The sequence below is a fragment of the Babylonia areolata genome, chromosome 19 (assembly GCF_041734735.1).
Source record: "Babylonia areolata isolate BAREFJ2019XMU chromosome 19, ASM4173473v1, whole genome shotgun sequence".
In the NCBI taxonomy this organism is placed as follows: domain Eukaryota; kingdom Metazoa; phylum Mollusca; class Gastropoda; order Neogastropoda; family Buccinidae; genus Babylonia; species Babylonia areolata.
This window is the reverse complement of record NC_134894.1, coordinates 2,326,139-2,343,699: the sequence shown is the minus strand read 5'-3', so window position 1 is coordinate 2,343,699 and position 17,561 is coordinate 2,326,139. Positions and strand designations below refer to the sequence as shown.

Here is a 17,561-nt window from a genome sequence, read left to right as displayed (position 1 = left end):
ACCGGCTGAATCCTGAGCGACACACATGTACACACGCAGTGGACATGCTTTTGGATGTTCTGTGGCACTCACCAAGTCAGTCTCGTTTCCCCAGGTGTGAGTCAGTCTTCATTTGATGATGTTTGACAAATAAGTAAGGATCAATTAGCTTTACCTTTCAACACGTCCAGAGGTGTTTCTGAAAGGTAGAAGTCTTTGTGTTATGGTGATCTCTCTCTCATATATATATATATATATATATATATATATATATATATATATATATATATATCTTTGTGTGTGTGTGTGTGTGTGTGTGTAGTACATGGCCCTTAATGCTACAGCCTTAGGGGCTAGTTTTCTTCGGGAACCATCCTGACGCCGACTGTCGTCTTTATAAATAAAGTCTCGTACAGCCCAGGCTGTCATCCATCCAAAGAGCATGTACTGTACATAGGTCAAGGTTAAAGTTAAGGTTCAAGGTCCCATAGCTTTTCGGACATCGGAGCATTGAATTCAAATCTCCTGTGTCCAGGGCTGGGCGGCACAGGAAGGCGGTACCCCGTCCTCTCCCCTCGTTCTGCCCCTCCTGCCCCAACTGAATGCAGGGACTGATTCACACCTGGGTGGAGTGAGGGAGGGAAAACCATTCCAGGTGGGGTGCTCTTCCTGAGGACACGCACAACACCCATGGCGAAACGGGGCCACGAACCCTGACCACTGGTGAGCCCTGGACCACAAGGCCAACGCCTGACCGACACTGCCTCACAGGACCTCCCGGCACACCACACTGACCCACAGGGCCACACCACACTGACCCACAGGGCCACACCACACTGCCCCACACGGCCACACCACACTGACCCACACCACACTGACCCACACCACACTGTCCAACAGGGCCACACCACACTGACCCACAGGGCCACACCACACTGCCCCACACGGCCACACCACACTGACCCACACCACACTGACCCACACGGCCACACCACACTGACCCACACCACACTGCCCCACACGGCCACACCACACTGACCCACACCACACTGACCCACACCACACTGTCCCACAGGGCCACACCACACTGACCCACACGGCCACACCACACTGCCCCACACGGCCACGGCCACACCACACTGACCCACACGGCCACACCACACTGCCCCACAGGGCCACACCACACTGCCCCACACGGCCACGGCCACACCACACTGACCCACACCACACTGCCCCACACGGCCACACCACACTGACCCACACCACACTGACCCACAGGGCCACACCACACTGCCCCACACGGCCACACCACACTGACCCACACCACACTGACCCACACGGCCACACCACACTGACCCACACGGCCACACCACACTGACCCACACCACACTGACCCACACGGCCACACCACACTGACCCACACGGCCACACCACACTGACCCACACCACACTGACCCACAGGGCCACACCACACTGACCCACACCACACTGACCCACACCACACTGACCCACACGGCCACACCACACTGACCCACAGGGCCACACCACACTGACCCACACCACACTGACCCACACCACACTGACCCACAGGGCCACACCACACTGACCCACACCACACTGACCCACACCACACTGACCCACACCACACTGACGGACGTGCCCGGGGTGCAGGGGACACCACCAGGATGAACAGCCAACAGCAGCGAGTGCTGCAAGGCCTACAGGACCTGTACGACAGCTGTCTGCTGACTGACGTCACTCTGGTGGCGGGAAACACGCGCGTGCCGTGTCACCGTAATGTGCTGGCTGCCAGCAGTCCCTACTTCAGGTCAGTCACGTGCCGTGTCGTGTCGTGTCGTGTCGTGTCACCGTAATGTGCTGGCTGCCAGCAGTCCCTACTTCAGGTCAGTCACCTGTCACGTCGTGTCGTGTCGTGTCGCGTCGTGTCGTGTCGCGTCGTGTCGTGTCGTGTCGCGTCGTGGCGTGTATTGTCGTGTCGTGTCGTGTCACCGTAATGTGCTGGCTGCCAGCAGTCCCTACTTCAGGTCAGTCACGTGCCGTGTCGTGTCGTATCGTGTCGTGTCACCGTACAGTAATGTGCTGTCTGCCAGCAGTCCCTACTTCAGGTCAGTCACCTGTCGCGTCGTGTCGCGTCGTGTCGTGTCGTGTCGCGTCGTGTCGTGTCGTGTCGCGTCGTGTCGTGTCGTGTCGTGTCGTGTCGTGTCGTGTCGTGTCGCGTCGTGTCGTGTCGTGTCGTGTCGTGTCGTGTCGTGTCGCGTCGTGTCGCGTCGCGTCGCGTCGTGTCGTGTCGTGTCGCGTCGTGGCGTGTCGTGTCGTGTCGTGTCACCGTAATGTGCTGGCTGCCAGCAGTCCCTACTTCAGGTCAGTCACGTGCCGTGTCGTGTCGTGTCGTGTCGTATCGTGTCGTGTCGTGTCGTGTCGTGTCACCGTAATCTGCTGGCTGCCAGCAGTCCCTACTTCAGGTCAGTCACCTGTCGTGTCGTGTCGTATCGTGTCGTGTCGTGTTGTGTCGTGTCGTGTCACCGTAATGTGCTGGCTGCCAGCAGTCCCTACTTCAGGTCAGTCACGTGTCAGTATTGTGTCGTGTGACATCGTGTAGTGTCGTGTCCCGCTGTGTCGTGTCGTGTCGTGTCGTGTCGTGTCGTGCCGTACCGTGCCATCGTAATGTGCTGGCCGCCATCAGTCCCTGCTTCAGTTGAGTCATGTGTCGTATCGTGCTGTGTCGTGTTGTGTTGTATTGTGTCGTGTTGTGTTGAGTCGTGTTGTTCTGTGCTGTACTGTGTTGTGTTGTGTCGTATTACGTTGAGTTGTGCCGTGTTGTGCTGTTGTGTCGTGTCAAGTTCTGTCGTGTTGTGTCGTTTTCTTTTTCGTCGTGTCGTATCGAGTGGAGTCGTGTTGTGTTGTGCCGTGCCGTGACTTGTCACTGCAATGAGATGAACGTGGAATGGAGTGAAAGGACCGTGCATGTAGCTTAAAAGATGCTTAAACTGCAACAAACAAACAAATACATGAACACATATATGCACAAAGACACGAATGCGCACGCATATCACATATACAACCACACACGCATGTGCACACTCTCCCATAATGCACACAAGCGTGCACACACTCCTTCCCCCCCCCCCCCCCCCCCCACACACACACATACACACAGGCACACACACACACACACACACACACACACACACACACACACACACACACACACACATACACACACACGGTGCAGTTCAGCTTGCATCATTGTTTGTTTCACTGTCAGCAGTTACGTACCTTCTTGCCCAAGTATTTCAAAGAGAATAACTGTTCTGCAGATGATTTTTGGAAAGTTATTTCTGACGAGGTTCTTATGGTCGAACAGGCATTAGTTCATAGCCCTGTTTCTACATTCCTTTAATGCACTTCACAATTGTGTTAATGGTTTTTGTGATTATTATTATCATTATTGAATTGTTATTGTTAAATGTAACTGCATGTTAGTTATGTTTTTTTGTTGTTTTTTTTGTAGTTTTCTACCTTTTCTGTCCCCCCCCAAATTTTTATTTTTTTTTAATTTTTAATCGTCTAATATCAGTGATAGTGAAAAGACGCTAAACTAAAGAACGAACGAACACGGTGTACTTGTAACACCACCCCCACCCCCATTCCCCTCCCGAAAAAAAAGGGGGGAAAAAAGGAGAAAAAAAAAAGAAAAAAAAGAGAGAGAGAAAAGTTCATGACGTGCTCACTTGGACAATGCTGATGATGACGGTCAGCACCTCGCCTTGCATTGCCTCACGTGCCTTGCCTTGCCTCACGTGCCTCGCCTTGCATTGCCTCACGTGCCTTGCCTTGCATTGCCTCACGTGCCTCGCCTTGCATTGCCTCACGTGCCTTGCCTTGCATTGCCTCACGTGCCTCGCCTTGCATTGCCTCACGTGCCTTGCCTTGCATTGCCTCACGTGCCTCGCCGTGTATTGCCTCACGTGCCTTGCCTTGCCTTGCCTCACGTGCCTCGCCTTGCATTGCCTCACGTGCCTCGCCTTGCATTGCCTCACGTGCCTCGCCTTGCATTGTCTCACGTGCCTTGCCTTGCCTTGCCTCACGTGCCTCGCCGTGTATTGCCTCACGTGCCTTGCCTTGCCTTGCCTCACGTGCCTCGCCTTGCATTGCCTCACGTGCCTCGCCTTGCATTGCCTCACGTGCCTCGCCTTGCATTGTCTCACGTGCCTTGCCTTGCCCTGCCTTGCCTTGCCTTGCCTTGCATTGCCTCACGTGCCTCGCCTTGCATTGCCTCACGTGCCTTGCCTTGCATTGCCTCACGTGCCTCGCCTTGCATTGCCTCACGTGCCTTGCCTTGCATTGCCTCACGTGCCTTGCCTTGCATTGCCTCACGTGCCTCGCCTTGCATTGCCTCACGTGCCTTGCCTTGCATTGCCTCACGTGCCTTGCCTTGCATTGCCTCACGTGCCTCGCCTTGCATTGCCTCACGTGCCTCGCCTTGCATTGCCTCACGTGCCTCGCCTTGCATTGCCTCACGTGCCTCGCCTTGCATTGCCTCACGTGCCTTGCCTTGCATTGCCTCACGTGCCTTGCCTTGCATTGCCTCACGTGCCTCGCCTTGCATTGCCTCACGTGCCTCGCCTTGCATTGCCTCACGTGCCTTGCCTTGCATTGCCTCACGTGCCTTGCCTTGCATTGCCTCACGTGCCTCGCCTTGCATTGCCTCACGTGCCTTGCCTTGCCTCACGTGCCTTGCCTTGCATTGCCTCAAGTGCCTTGCCTTGCATTGCTTCACGTGCCTTGCCTTGCATTGTCTCACGTGCCTCGCCTTGCCTTGCCTCACGTGCCTCGCCTTGCCTCACGTGCCTCGCCTTGCATTGTCTCACGTGCCTCGCCTTGCCTTGCCTCACGTGCCTTGCCTTGCCTCACGTGCCTCGCCTTGCATTGTCTCACGTGCCTCGCCTTGCCTTGCCTCACGTGCCTTGCCTTGCCTCACGTGCCTCGCCTTGCATTGCCTCACGTGCCTTGCCTTGCGTCACGTGCCTCGCCTTGCATTGCCTCACGTGCCTCGCCTTGCATTGCCTCACGTGCCTTGCCTTGCCTCACGTGCCTCGCCTTGCATTGCCTCACGTGCCTCGCCTTGCATTGTCTCACGTGCCTTGCCTTGCCCTGCCTTGCCTTGCCTTGCCTTGCATTGCCTCACGTGCCTCGCCTTGCATTGCCTCACGTGCCTCGCCTTGCATTGCCTCACGTGCCTCGCCTTGCATTGCTTCACGTGCCTCGCCTTGCATTGCCTCACGTGCCTCGCCTTGCATTGCCTCACGTGCCTTGCCTTGCATTGCCTCACGTGCCTTGCCTTGCATTGCCTCACGTGCCTTGTCTTGCATTGTCTCACGTGCCTCGCCTTGCATTGCCTCACGTGCCTTGCCTTGCCTCACGTGCCTTGCCTTGCATTGCCTCACGTGCCTTGCCTTGCATTGCCTCACGTGCCTTGCCTTGCATTGTCTCACGTGCCTCGCCTTGCCTTGCCTCACGTGCCTTGCCTTGCCTCACGTGCCTCGCCTTGCATTGCCTCACGTGCCTCGCCTTGCCTTGCCTCACGTGCCTTGCCTCACGTGCCTTGCCTTGCATTGTCTCACGTGCCTCGCCTTGCCTTGCCTCACGTGCCTTGCCTTGCCTCACGTGCCTCGCCTTGCATTGCCTCACGTGCCTCGCCTTGCATTGCCTCACGTGCCTCGCCTTGCATTGCCTCACGTGCCTTGCCTTGCCTCACGTGCCTCGGCTTGCATTGCCTCACGTGCCTCGCCTTGCATTGCCTCACGTGCCTTGCCTTGCCTCACGTGCCTCGCCTTGCATTGCCTCACGTGCCTCGCCTTGCATTGTCTCACGTGCCTTGCCTTGCCCTTCCTTGCCTTGCCTTGCCTTGCATTGCCTCACGTGCCTCGCCTTGCATTGCCTCACGTGCCTCGCCTTGCATTGCCTCACGTGCCTCGCCTTGCATTGCCTCACGTGCCTCGCCTTGCATTGCCTCACGTGCCTTGCCTTGCCTCACGTGCCTCGCCTTGCATTGCCTCACGTGCCTCGCCTTGCATTGCCTCACGTGCCTCGCCTTGCATTGTCTCACGTGCCTCGCCTTGCATTGCCTCACGTGCCTTGCCTCACGTGCCTTGCCTTGCATTGCCTCACGTGCCTTGCCTCACGTGCCTCGCCTTGCATTGCCTCACGTGCCTTGCCTCACGTGCCTTGCCTTGCATTGCCTCACGTGCCTTGCCTCACGTGCCTTGCCTTGCATTGCCTCACGTGCCTTGCCTCACGTGCCTCGCCTTGCATTGCCTCACGTGCCTTGCCTCACGTGCCTCGCCTTGCCCTGCCCTTACTCTTCTTTCTTTTTCTCCTTATCTTTTTTTTTTTTAATCTTAGAAATAATAATGACGGTGGTGGTGGTGGTGGTGGTGCTGCTGATGATATTAATAGATTATTATGGTGCACTCTGTACAGAAAACTGCCTTTACAAAACATTGGGGATTATACATAACACATTACATCAATGTTACATGTGCATACCAAAATGTGCCTAGCAAACTATATACACACAGAAGCACAATGTATGCATACATATCAACATATATTCCAACATACATTATATACATACTTCTCCCTTGTGTGTATGTGCGTGGAATATGGCACCATACTCCAATTATGGTTGAATTGCATAATGTTATCTTCTTCTTCTTCTGCTTCGTTCGTGGGCTGCTCCCACGTTCACTCCTGTGTACACGAGTGGGCTTTTACGTGTATGACCGTTTTTACCCCGCCATGTAGGCAGCCATACTCCATTTTCGGGGGTGCATAATGTTATCAAATGTGTACGTTTAGTTTTAGTATGGGGTATCTTATGGCTGTCCTGTGACTCTGATTATCATTGCACGAATATGGAGTATGTATATATTGCTTACTCCAAGTAATCTTTTAATGGTTTTTGTTGTGTTTTTGTTGTCTATTGTGATTATTGAATGTATACATTGGTCGCTGTAGGTTGACATCTAAGCATTTCATGTATGATTCTCGTGTGTTCTTTATGTGTATTACACCACAAAAGAATTTCTCATGTTGAGATGAACAAAGTATTCTGTGTCTCCCTTCAGGGCCATGTTCACCACTGACGTCAGCGAGAGCTGTCAGAGTGACGTCACCCTGCAGGACGTGACGGGCGAGACGCTGCGCGAGCTGGTGACGTACCTGTACCGTGGTCACGTGACGGTGAGGCACGAGACGGTGGAGGAGCTGATGACGGCAGCCAGCATGCTGCAGGTGGACTGCCTGGTGGACTTTCTGGAAATGCACATGGTGCAGGCCCTCACTCTGGACAACTGTGTCGAGGTCTGGGTTTTTTGGTTTTTCGTGGTGGGATAGGGGGGTCTTCTTCTTCTTCTTCCTCCTCCTCCTCTTGTTTCTGTTGTTGTTGTTGGTGGTGGTGGTGGTGGTGGTGGTGGTGGTGGAGGTGGTGATGGTGGTGATGATGGTGGTGGTGGTGGAGGTTGTGGTGGTGATTATGGTGGTGATGGTGGTGGTGATGGTGGTGGTGGTGGAGGTTGTGGTGGTGGTGGTGGTGATGGTGGTGATGATGGTGGTGGTAGTGGAGGTTGTGGTGGTGAGTGGTGGTGGTGTGATGGTGGTGGTGGTGGTGGTGGTGGTGGTGGTCATGGTGGTGATGATGGTGGTGGTGGTGGAGGTTGTGGTGGTGATTATGGTGGTGATGGTGGTGGTGATGGTGGTGGTGGTGGAGGTTGTGGTGGTGGTGGTGGTGATGGTGGTGATGATGGTGGTGGTAGTGGAGGTTGTGGTGGTGATGATGGTGGTGGTGGTGGTGGTGGTGATGGTGGTGGTGATGGTGGTGGTGGTGATGGTGGTGGTGGTGATGGTGGTGGTGGTGGTGGAGGTTGTGGTGGTGGTGGTGGAGGTTGTGGTGGTGGTGGTGGTGGTGTTTGGGGTGGTGGTGGTGGTGTTTGGGGTGGTGGTGGTGGTGGTGGAGGTGGTGGTGATGGTGGTGGTGGTGATGGTGGTGGTGGTGGTGGTGGTGGTGGTGGTGATGGTGGTGGTGGTGGTGGTGGAGGTTGTGGTGGTGTTGGTGGATGTGGTGGTGATGGTGGTGATGGTGGTGGTGGTGTTTGGGGTGGTGGTGATGGTGGTGGTGGTGGTGGTGGTGGTGATGGTGGTGGTGGTGGTGGTGGAGGTTGTGGTGGTGGTGGTGGTGGTGGTGTTTGGGGTGGTGGTGGTGGTGTTTGGGGTGGTGGTGGTGGTGTTTGGGGTGGGGTTGATTCTTCTCTGTGTCTTCGTCTATGCCAGTGTTCGTACCTGCCAGTGTTTGTCTCAGTGTCTGTGTCAGTGTCTGTGTTTATGTTTGTGTCACGATTGGTGTATGTGTCAGTGTTTGTGTGTGTGTCAGTGTTTGTGTCTGTCTGTTTATGTCGATATCTGTGTCAAACACTCAAAACGAGCTGTCCGATCTACAGAGCCATGATCATACCCCCTCCCCCCATCTCCACCGCCCTCCCCCCTCCCCCTTAAAAAGAAGAAGAAGAAGAAGAAGAAGAAGATGAAGAAGAAGATGAAGAAGAAGAAGAAGAAGAACAACAACAACAACAACACACACACACACACACACACACACACACACACACACACACACACACACACACACACACAATTCTCTCTCTCTCTCTCTCTCTCTCTCTCTCTCTATATATATATATATATATATATCTATGTATGACAGTCTGTCGTTTTAGACTATGACCACCAGAACAGCAGAGGAGGTAACTGCTGTCCCAACTATCTGGGCTAGAATTTGATTATGGTGGAGCGTGCCTTGCCCAAGTTACATCCCCACTCTCTCGGCCAAGAGGGCTTTAGGACAGTCAGCACTGGGGATGGTCCCCAAAGGCCAGTTAGCCCCCAGAGCTACAGCGCTAGGAGGTAGTGCAAATATATGTATGTGTATTACACACACACACACACACACACACACACACACACACACACACACACACACACGCACACACACACACAGAAACCACTCCTTCCGCAGGTCCTGGCCTACGCAGACTTCCACAACCTGAGCACCCTGAAGGAGGCAGTCCGGCAGTTCGTCATGGACCACTTCACGGAGCTGCTGGCCATGGGCACTCTGCAGCTGCTGCCTTTCACCGTCTTCCGGGACCTGGTGCAGGACGACCGCCTCAACGTCAGTGAGGAGGAGGTGGTGTACGAGGCCGTGATGCTCTGGGTCCGTCACGACATCGAGGACCGCCACCGTCACTTCACCAAGCTCTTCCAGCTCGTCCGCCTGCCCCTGCTCTCCAGGGAGTACGTGGAGTCTGACGTGCTGATGAACCCCCTGGTGAACAGGGACCCCTACTGCCGGGGGCTGGTCACCATCTCCAACCTGTACAGGATCCGCCAGGGCATGTCCCAGGCCGGGGAAGACCCCGAGGACGAGGGAGACGATGACATGCAGGTCAACACCAAGCGCCGGAACGGGATGTTCAACAAGGTCCTGCTCGTCTTCTCTGGGGGAGCGGGCAGTGAGAGCGAGAGGTCGTTCACGGCCTTTGACCCCGACAGCCAGACCAGCTACCTGTCCATCCGGCACCACCCGACCTTTGACTACAAGTACAAGATTGATCACTTCCGCCTGGTGGTCACCCAGGAGGGGGGCATTTTCTTCGTGGGGGGGATCTTCTTTGACCACTACCACTTTGACGACCACGGGCAGGCCATGAACACGGTGATGAGGTACGACCAGCGACATGGACTGTGGCAGACCTGTGCTCCCATGAACTCTGCCAGGTAGCTGCATTTGTTTCTGTTACTCTGTCTCTGTCTCTGTGGCTCTGTCTGTCTGCTTCTCTGTCTCTCTCTCTCTCTCTCTCTCTCTCTGTGTGTGTGTGTGTGTGTGTGTGTGTGTGTGTGTGTGTGTGTGATACAACCCACCACACCTCAGTCCAACCCAACACAACAAAAAGACAACCCAATCGAACTATTTCCCGTTGAAGCCAACCCAACCCACCCAGCCCAAACTAACGCAACCCAAGCTAACCCAACCCTACCCCACCCATTTCAGCCCAGCCCAACCCAAGCCAAACTAACCCAACCAAGCTTACCCAACCCAACCCAGCCCAGCTCAGCCCAACCCAACCCAGCCCAAGCCAGAACGCCCGTGTACTGCTGACGACAATGTACCCACCGCCACCAGGTGTTCCCACGCCATCTGCACCAGAGACAACCAGGTGATGGTGTTTGGCGGGTACAACACCTACCCGGGGTACCCGCCCCTGGACTCCTGTGAACTCTACCACCCGGAGGTCAACGCCTGGACCACGCTGGACTCCATGCCTGTGGGCATCGCTCATCACGCCGCCACTGTGCACAGGGTCAGTTCATGGCACACACCACATCACTCACCACATCACTCACCACATCACTGTGCACAGGGTCAGTTCATGGCACACACCACATCGCTCATCACATCACTGTGCACAGGGTCAGTTCATGGCACACACCACATCACTCTGCACAGGGTCAGCTCATGGCGAACAGTGATGGACATACACACCACATCACTGTGCACAGGGTCAGTTCATGGCGAACAGTGCTGGACATACACACCACATCACTGTGCACAGGGTCAGTTCATGGCACACACCACATCACTCACCACATCACTGTGCACAGGGTCAGTTCATGGCGAACAGTGCTGGACATACACACCACATCACTGTGCACAGGGTCAGTTCATGGCGAACAGTGCTGGACATACACACCACATCACTGTGCACAGGGTCAGTTCATGGCGAACAGTGCTGGACATACACACCACATCACTGTGCACAGGGTGCGTTCATGGCGAACAGTGCTGGACATACACACCACATCACTGTGCACAGGGTCAGTTCAGGGCGAACAGTGCTGGACATACACACCACATCACTGTGCACAGGGTCAGTCAGTTCATGGCGAACAGTGATGGACATACACACCACATCACTGTGCACAGGGTCAGTTCATGGCGAACAGTGCTGGACATACACAACACACCACTCACCACATCACTGTGCACAGGGTGAGTTCATGGCGAACAGTGATGGACATACACACCACATCACTGTGCACAGGGTCAGTCAGTTCATGGCGAACAGTGCTGGACATACACACCACATCACTCACCACATCACAGTACACAGGGTCAGTTCATGGCGAACAGTGATGGACATACACACCACATCACTGTACACAGGGTCAGTTCATGGCGAACAGTGATGGACATACACACCACATCACTGTACACAGGGTCAGTTCATGGCGAACAGTGATCAACATACACACCACATCACTGTACACAGGGTCAGTTCATGGCGAACAGTGATCAACATACACACCACATCACTGTGCACAGGGTCAGTTCATGGCGAACAGTGATGGACATACACACCACATCACTGTACACAGAGTCAGTTCATGGCGAACAGTGATCAACATACACACCACATCACTGTGCACAGGGTCAGTTCATGGCGAACAGTGATGAACATACACACCACATCACTGTACACAGGGTCAGTTCATGGCGAACAGTGATGGACATACACACCACATCACTGTGTTCAGGGTCAGTTCATGGCGAACAGTGATGGACATACACACCACATCACTGTACACAGGGTCAGTTCATGGCGAACAGTGCTGGACATACACACCACATCACTGTACACAGGGTCAGTTCATGGCGAACAGTGCTGGACATACACACCACATCACTGTGCACAGGGTCAGTTCATGGCGAACAGTGCTGGACATACACACCACATCACTGTGCACAGGGTCAGTCAGTTCATGGCGAACAGTGATCAACATACACACCACATCACTGTGCACAGGGTCAGTCAGTTCATGGCGAACAGTGATCAACATACACACCACATCACTGTGCACAGGGTCAGTTCATGGCGAACAGTGATCAACATACACACCACATCACTGTACACAGGGTCAGTTCATGGCGAACAGTGATGAACATACACACCACATCACTGTACACAGGGTCAGTTCATGGCGAACAGTGATGGACATACACACCACATCACTGTGCACAGAGTCAGTTCATGGCGAACAGTGATGGACATACACACCACATCACTGTACACAGGGTCAGTTCAATTGCGAACAGTGATGAACATACACACCACATCACTGTACACAGGGTCAGTTAGTTCATGGCGAACAGTGATCAACATGCACACCACATCACTGTACACAGGGTCAGTTCATGGCGAACAGTGATCAACATACATATCACAGCCAATGCAATTCAACGGAACGGAGCGAAACGTAACGAAACGAAACGCGACACGACAACACACGCCACGCCACTCCACTCCACGCCACGTCACGCCACGACACGACACGAGACGACGCGACGCGACGCGACGCGACACGCGAGACGACACGACACTACAGTACGACACGACACGACACACGACGCGACACGCCACGACGCGACGCGACGCGACTCAGCACGGCACGACAAGACAAGACAAGACAAGACACGACGCGACACGACACGACACGACACGATACCTGATTTGATTTGCCGCAGGACTGTGTCTACCTGTTCGGCGGTATTGATGACGAGGGTTGTTACCTGAACACCGTCATCTGTTACCATGTCAACCGTGACACGTGGAGCCTGCTGGACACCCGGATGTCGGCAGCCAGAGCCGAGTGTTCGGCCTTCACCTTCAACGACAAGATGTACGTGCTGGGCGGATGCAACCAGGTAGGACAGCGCTTCTTCCCCATGACTCTTCTTATTTTATTTTATTTTTTTCAGTCATCTGGCTTGTGCGGATCATCCTTTTTAGAGAATTTTCAGTGTGTTTTTCCTTCTTTAGAAAAGTTATTTGATTTAATGTTGATGTTTTATACAACCCTGTGGAAGGACCGCAAGACCTGAATAATGCTTTTGGTTTATGTGTAGGTCTCCGTTTACAGATATACAACTTTTAAGCTAATGCGGTGTAGCGTATATGGATGACTCTGGACGCCTTGACACCTCTTTTAAACTGAAACTGAAGTATTGGTTTGGGAACCTGGGCTTGCTGAAATCAGCGGTCTTTTTGCAGCGCTTCGTGTGCTGAAAGATAAGAATTTTCCAAGTTAGACAATGGACTTCGCTTAGACTTAGGAATATTTTTATCACCCAAGCAAATACAGCGGTGCTAAGATAGTTCTATTGTTTCCCAACCCCACTTCGCCTGAAAAAAAAATTCTGATAAACAGTATTTGATTTTTTTTTTTTTCAAACTTCCTTCTATTTGTTTTTTGCGTATATGTGCATAATTATGAATTCACGAAGAAACACAAAAATAAAGAAAATACATGGGAAAAGAAAATCATCGGGAATACATCATTAAAAAAAAAGTGTAATAAACAATATTTGATTAATCAATTTATTACAAAAAAGCGACGTTGCAGGAACGAAATCAGTATGTGCAGGATGATTCGTAGCTTCAGTTTCTGTTTCAAGGTGTTCATACGTGCAGAATGACCCATACACGCTACACCACATCTGCTTGGAAAAAAATAAGGGAAGAGATGCATTAAATTGGCGTAAACCCAAGAGGCCGGAGGATGGACAGTGTTTTTTTGTTTTGTTTTGTTTTTTGTTTGTTTTTTTGCTTATTTTATTTTATTTATTATTCATTTATCTATTTATTGTTACGTTAATGCGGAACACGAAGCATGTGTTGAATTAGGGTGTGACATTGACACCCACCTCTCTAAGGGACCAGTCTGAGACAACACTGACACACCCACAAACTTTTTTTTCTTTTTTTTTTTAAGATGGACATGCGAAATATACCATTGTCTTTGAATGTTGGGTGTCTGTGGTTCAAACTCACAACGCTTTGCCTTCCACCCCCCCTTCTCCACCCCCCCTCCCCTCTGTCCCCCTCCCAGACGGCCAACTTGGTGTCCGTGGAGGTGTACGACCCCGACACCAACAGGTGGCAGCGTGGCGAGGACTTTCCCGACGAGCGCAAGTTCAGCTCGGTAGCCCAGGTGGGCAGCGACCTCTACGTGTGTGGCGGCGTCAGGCAGACCCTCCGCCGGGCCAGCAGCAGCGGCCTGGGTCGCCGCATGCCCATGATCGAGTCCCGGGACCTGCACCGTTACGACCTGCTGAGCAACACGTGGAGCCGGGTCACGCGCAACGTGCCATTCGGCTGTCACGTGACCTGTGTCGCCGCCATGCTGAACGTCAAGCAGCTGCAGGAAGTTACAGCCAGCGGCGTCGTCATTTCCGGTTCCGGCTCTAGTGGGAGAAGCGGTTCCGGTAGTGGTGGTGGTAGTACCGGTTCCGGTAGTGGTGGTGGAGGTGGTGTTTGAGGGGCATCATGGGTTGTTAAGGGTTGGTGTATGTTTGTGTGGTTTTCTATTGTTTGTACTGCCTCGCTGCTTTATTTTCACTGCGCTGCGCTGTGTTTATTCGGCATTATTTTACATTATTTCTTGATAAACCTACTTGAACTTTCAGCTGGCTATGAACACCCGCTAATCAGAAAAAAAGGATTTTTTGTCGTTTTGTTCATGCTGGCATTACTATAATAGTTTTCGTATATGAAGCTGAGACATTTATCATATTACTTTGAGTGATATATTTATCTGAAAAGTTTTCATTACCATAATCCAAGACTTTATTACAATACTTTAGATCATCACGCTGTGTCTGAGTTCATTAGTAGACAGAGGACGAAGATGCTGATGAGAACAGTTTTTTTTTTTCTCTTCCACAGGCAGATTGACGAAAGGGCCATTTGACACGTTCATCATCTCCTCTGTGCATATTTCAAACATGGCTGCTTGTATTCCGCTTGCAGGACTGATCTGAACCTTTTCCACTCTTGATATTGAAAGAATCAGACATTGTCACTGTGGCTGTGAATAATCTTGGTTGTACATGCTCCATATTTGAGAGAGAGAGAGAGAGCGAGCGAGAGAGAGAGAGACAGAGAGTTTGTGCGAATGTGTGCGAATATGTGTGTATGTGATCGCACTTGTGTGTGTGTGTGTGTGTGTGTGTGTGTGTGTGTGTGTGTTATTCTGTGTAATAAAGAAATCATGCCTCCAGTTTATTATCAAATAACTTGGATTATTTCAAAGTGTTCTTACCTTGGCCGATTTTTATTATTGTGTTTTATAGAACGAAAACCAAAGGTAGAAAGACAAGCAGACTGAAAGCTGAACAATAGTCCTTCACCTTCAGAGTGAAAGCTGAACAATAGTCCTTCACCTTCAGACTGAAAGCTGAACAATAGTCCTTCACCTTCAGAGTGAAAGCTGAACAATTGTCCTTCACTTTCAGAGTGAAAGCTGAACAATAGTCCTTCACCTTCAGAGTGAAAGCTGAACAACAGTCCTTCACCTTCAGAGTGAAAGCTGAACAATAGTCCTTCACCTTCAGAGTGAAAGCTGAACAACAGTCCTTCACCTTCAGAGTGAAGGCTGAACAATAGTCCTTCACTTTCTCATCTCTTTCAAGAACCCCGGACCCCTCAGACAGTCACCAGACTAAAGAAAAGGAGCCGTGTAGAGGAAGGGAAGGGGGTGGGGGGGGTGGGGTGGGGGACTGCACGTAGAAAAGGCATCCCCGGCCCCCACTCTCCCTCTCCCCGAGGGATTGAAACAGAGCTGAAACCTGTCGCTTTGCACGCCAGCGTGTCTAAGCAGTAACTCTCAGAGCTAAGCCATGGTAACTTCTCTTGATGAATTCTGACCGCCACACCTTCCGCAACTCGCCGGGTCAGTCTCAGCCTGCAGATCAAGGGAAAGAAGTCCTTCTGGTTCACGCCCCGTCTGGATTTATTTCCCTTACGTCAACGAAGCGAAGGACGTACAGCTCCATTGAAGTAGATATGGATTTACCTCCCTTACGTCCACGGCGAAGTGAGGCGTATGGTTTACTTCCCTTTGACTGAAGGGAATTAAAGAAAGTGGGAGAGAGGTGAAAAGAAAAGGTTCAAGGTTAGAAAGGACGGAAACTTTCCCGGGGGTGGGGGGAGAAAAACAGGGCGTGGTTCCAGGGATCAGAAGTGACTGTGGCGCGTGCTTGAGCATGACACCATCTTGTGGCGAGGATTGTGATTGACTGACTGACTGATGGGGGCAGGGAGAAACTGACACTGTGCGAGTCACAGGACATGTCAAGAGAGAGAGAGAGAGCTCGAACTCGAATGTTTTATTGAGAGAGAAAGGGGGGGGGGGGGGAGGAGGTGTTACCGGTTCAATTTTTATAAGCCATCTGACATTACACACACACACACACACACACGCACACACACGTTAGTGTCGCAATCTAACGATGGGAAGGCAGACAGTTTAACTTAATTTCAGTGTCCAGTGCGTGTTGGCGTGTTTTCCGTCGTACGTCCAAGAATTTCCTTGTTTGGTTTTATTTGGTGTTATACAAGACAATGATGGTGCTGATGTGTGATGTATGTGATGTTTACCATGAGTACATGTAGCTACTTTCTCATGTATGCCGCCTTTCAGTGAAATAGTGTTTTATGAGATGACTGAAGGTGAACTAACATTAAATGATGTGAACTGGACGACGTGTTTTTGTGTTTTTTTCTCTCTCTCTCCTGTGCATGTTGTGTTGTGATCGCTCTCACCCCTCCCTCCCTCTGTGTATGTGTGTGTGTGTGTGTGTGTGTGTGAGAGAGAGAGAGAGAGAGAGAGAGAGAGAGAGAGCGTGTGTGTTGCGGACAATACAGTACAGTACAATGCAATACAATTCAATACAATACCGCAATACATGATGGTGGATTTTCTCCCCCTCATTAGACCTTGAGTTGTGGTCTGGACGCTAGACATTCAGAAGAGACGATAAACCGAAGTCCCGTGTGCAGCATGCACCCAAAAGCACGTAAAGGATCCCACGGCAGCAGACATAACGAACATACAACAATGTGCAGTCTCACAGCCACCTGGGCTCCACCCTCCACCGACCAATCCTTTCCCTACTGCATTCATTCAACACCTCTACAGCATCACTCCCTCACTGCTGGTTTTACATTCAACACCTCTACAGCATCACTGATGGTTTTACATTCAACACCTCTACAGCATTACTGATGGTTTTACATTCAACACCTCTACAGCATTACTGATGGTTTTACATTCAACACCTCTACAGCATCACTGATGGTTTTACATTCAACACCTCTACAGCATCACTGATGGTTTTACATTCAACACCTCCACTCCCTCACTGATGGTTTTACATTCAACACCTCTACAGCATCACTGATGGTTTTACATTCAACACCTCCACTCCCTCACTGATGGTTTTACATTCAACACCTCCACAACCACACTCCCTCACTGACTGTTTTACATCCAACACCTCCACAACCACACTCCCTCACTGATTCAATATCTCCACAATCACACTCCCTTTACTGACTGGTTTACATTCAATATCTCCACAACCACACTCCCTCACTGACTGGTTA

At 51.8% G+C, this 17,561-nt stretch overlaps 1 protein-coding gene across 1 annotated transcript; it reads left to right on the top strand.

Annotated features, from left to right (window-relative positions):
* The first annotated feature begins 593 nt into the window (after positions 1 to 593).
* LOC143293373 (kelch-like protein 38) lies at positions 594 to 16,655 on the top strand. Its single transcript, XM_076604181.1, has 7 exons — positions 594 to 702; positions 1,651 to 1,807; positions 7,131 to 7,365; positions 9,074 to 9,834; positions 10,241 to 10,418; positions 12,641 to 12,820; positions 14,005 to 16,655. The coding sequence occupies exons 2-7, from the start codon at positions 1,665 to 1,667 to the stop codon at positions 14,431 to 14,433; spliced, it is 1,926 nt and encodes a 641-aa protein (XP_076460296.1). The 5' UTR covers positions 594 to 702; positions 1,651 to 1,664; the 3' UTR covers positions 14,434 to 16,655.
* Positions 16,656 to 17,561: the final 906 nt, after the last annotated feature.

What these genes read in the sequence shown, in the direction of transcription:
- LOC143293373 (XM_076604181.1), top strand. Translation starts at nt 1,665, where the DNA reads ATGAACAGCCAACAGCAGCGAGTGCTGCAAGGCCTACAGGACCTGTAC. An exon ending in ACGCCGCCACTGTGCACAGG is followed by an intron (nt 10,419 to 12,640) that starts GTCAGTTCATGG and finishes GATTTGCCGCAG; the next exon opens with GACTGTGTCTACCTGTTCGG. An exon ending in TGCTGGGCGGATGCAACCAG is followed by an intron (nt 12,821 to 14,004) that starts GTAGGACAGCGC and finishes TCCCCCTCCCAG; the next exon opens with ACGGCCAACTTGGTGTCCGT.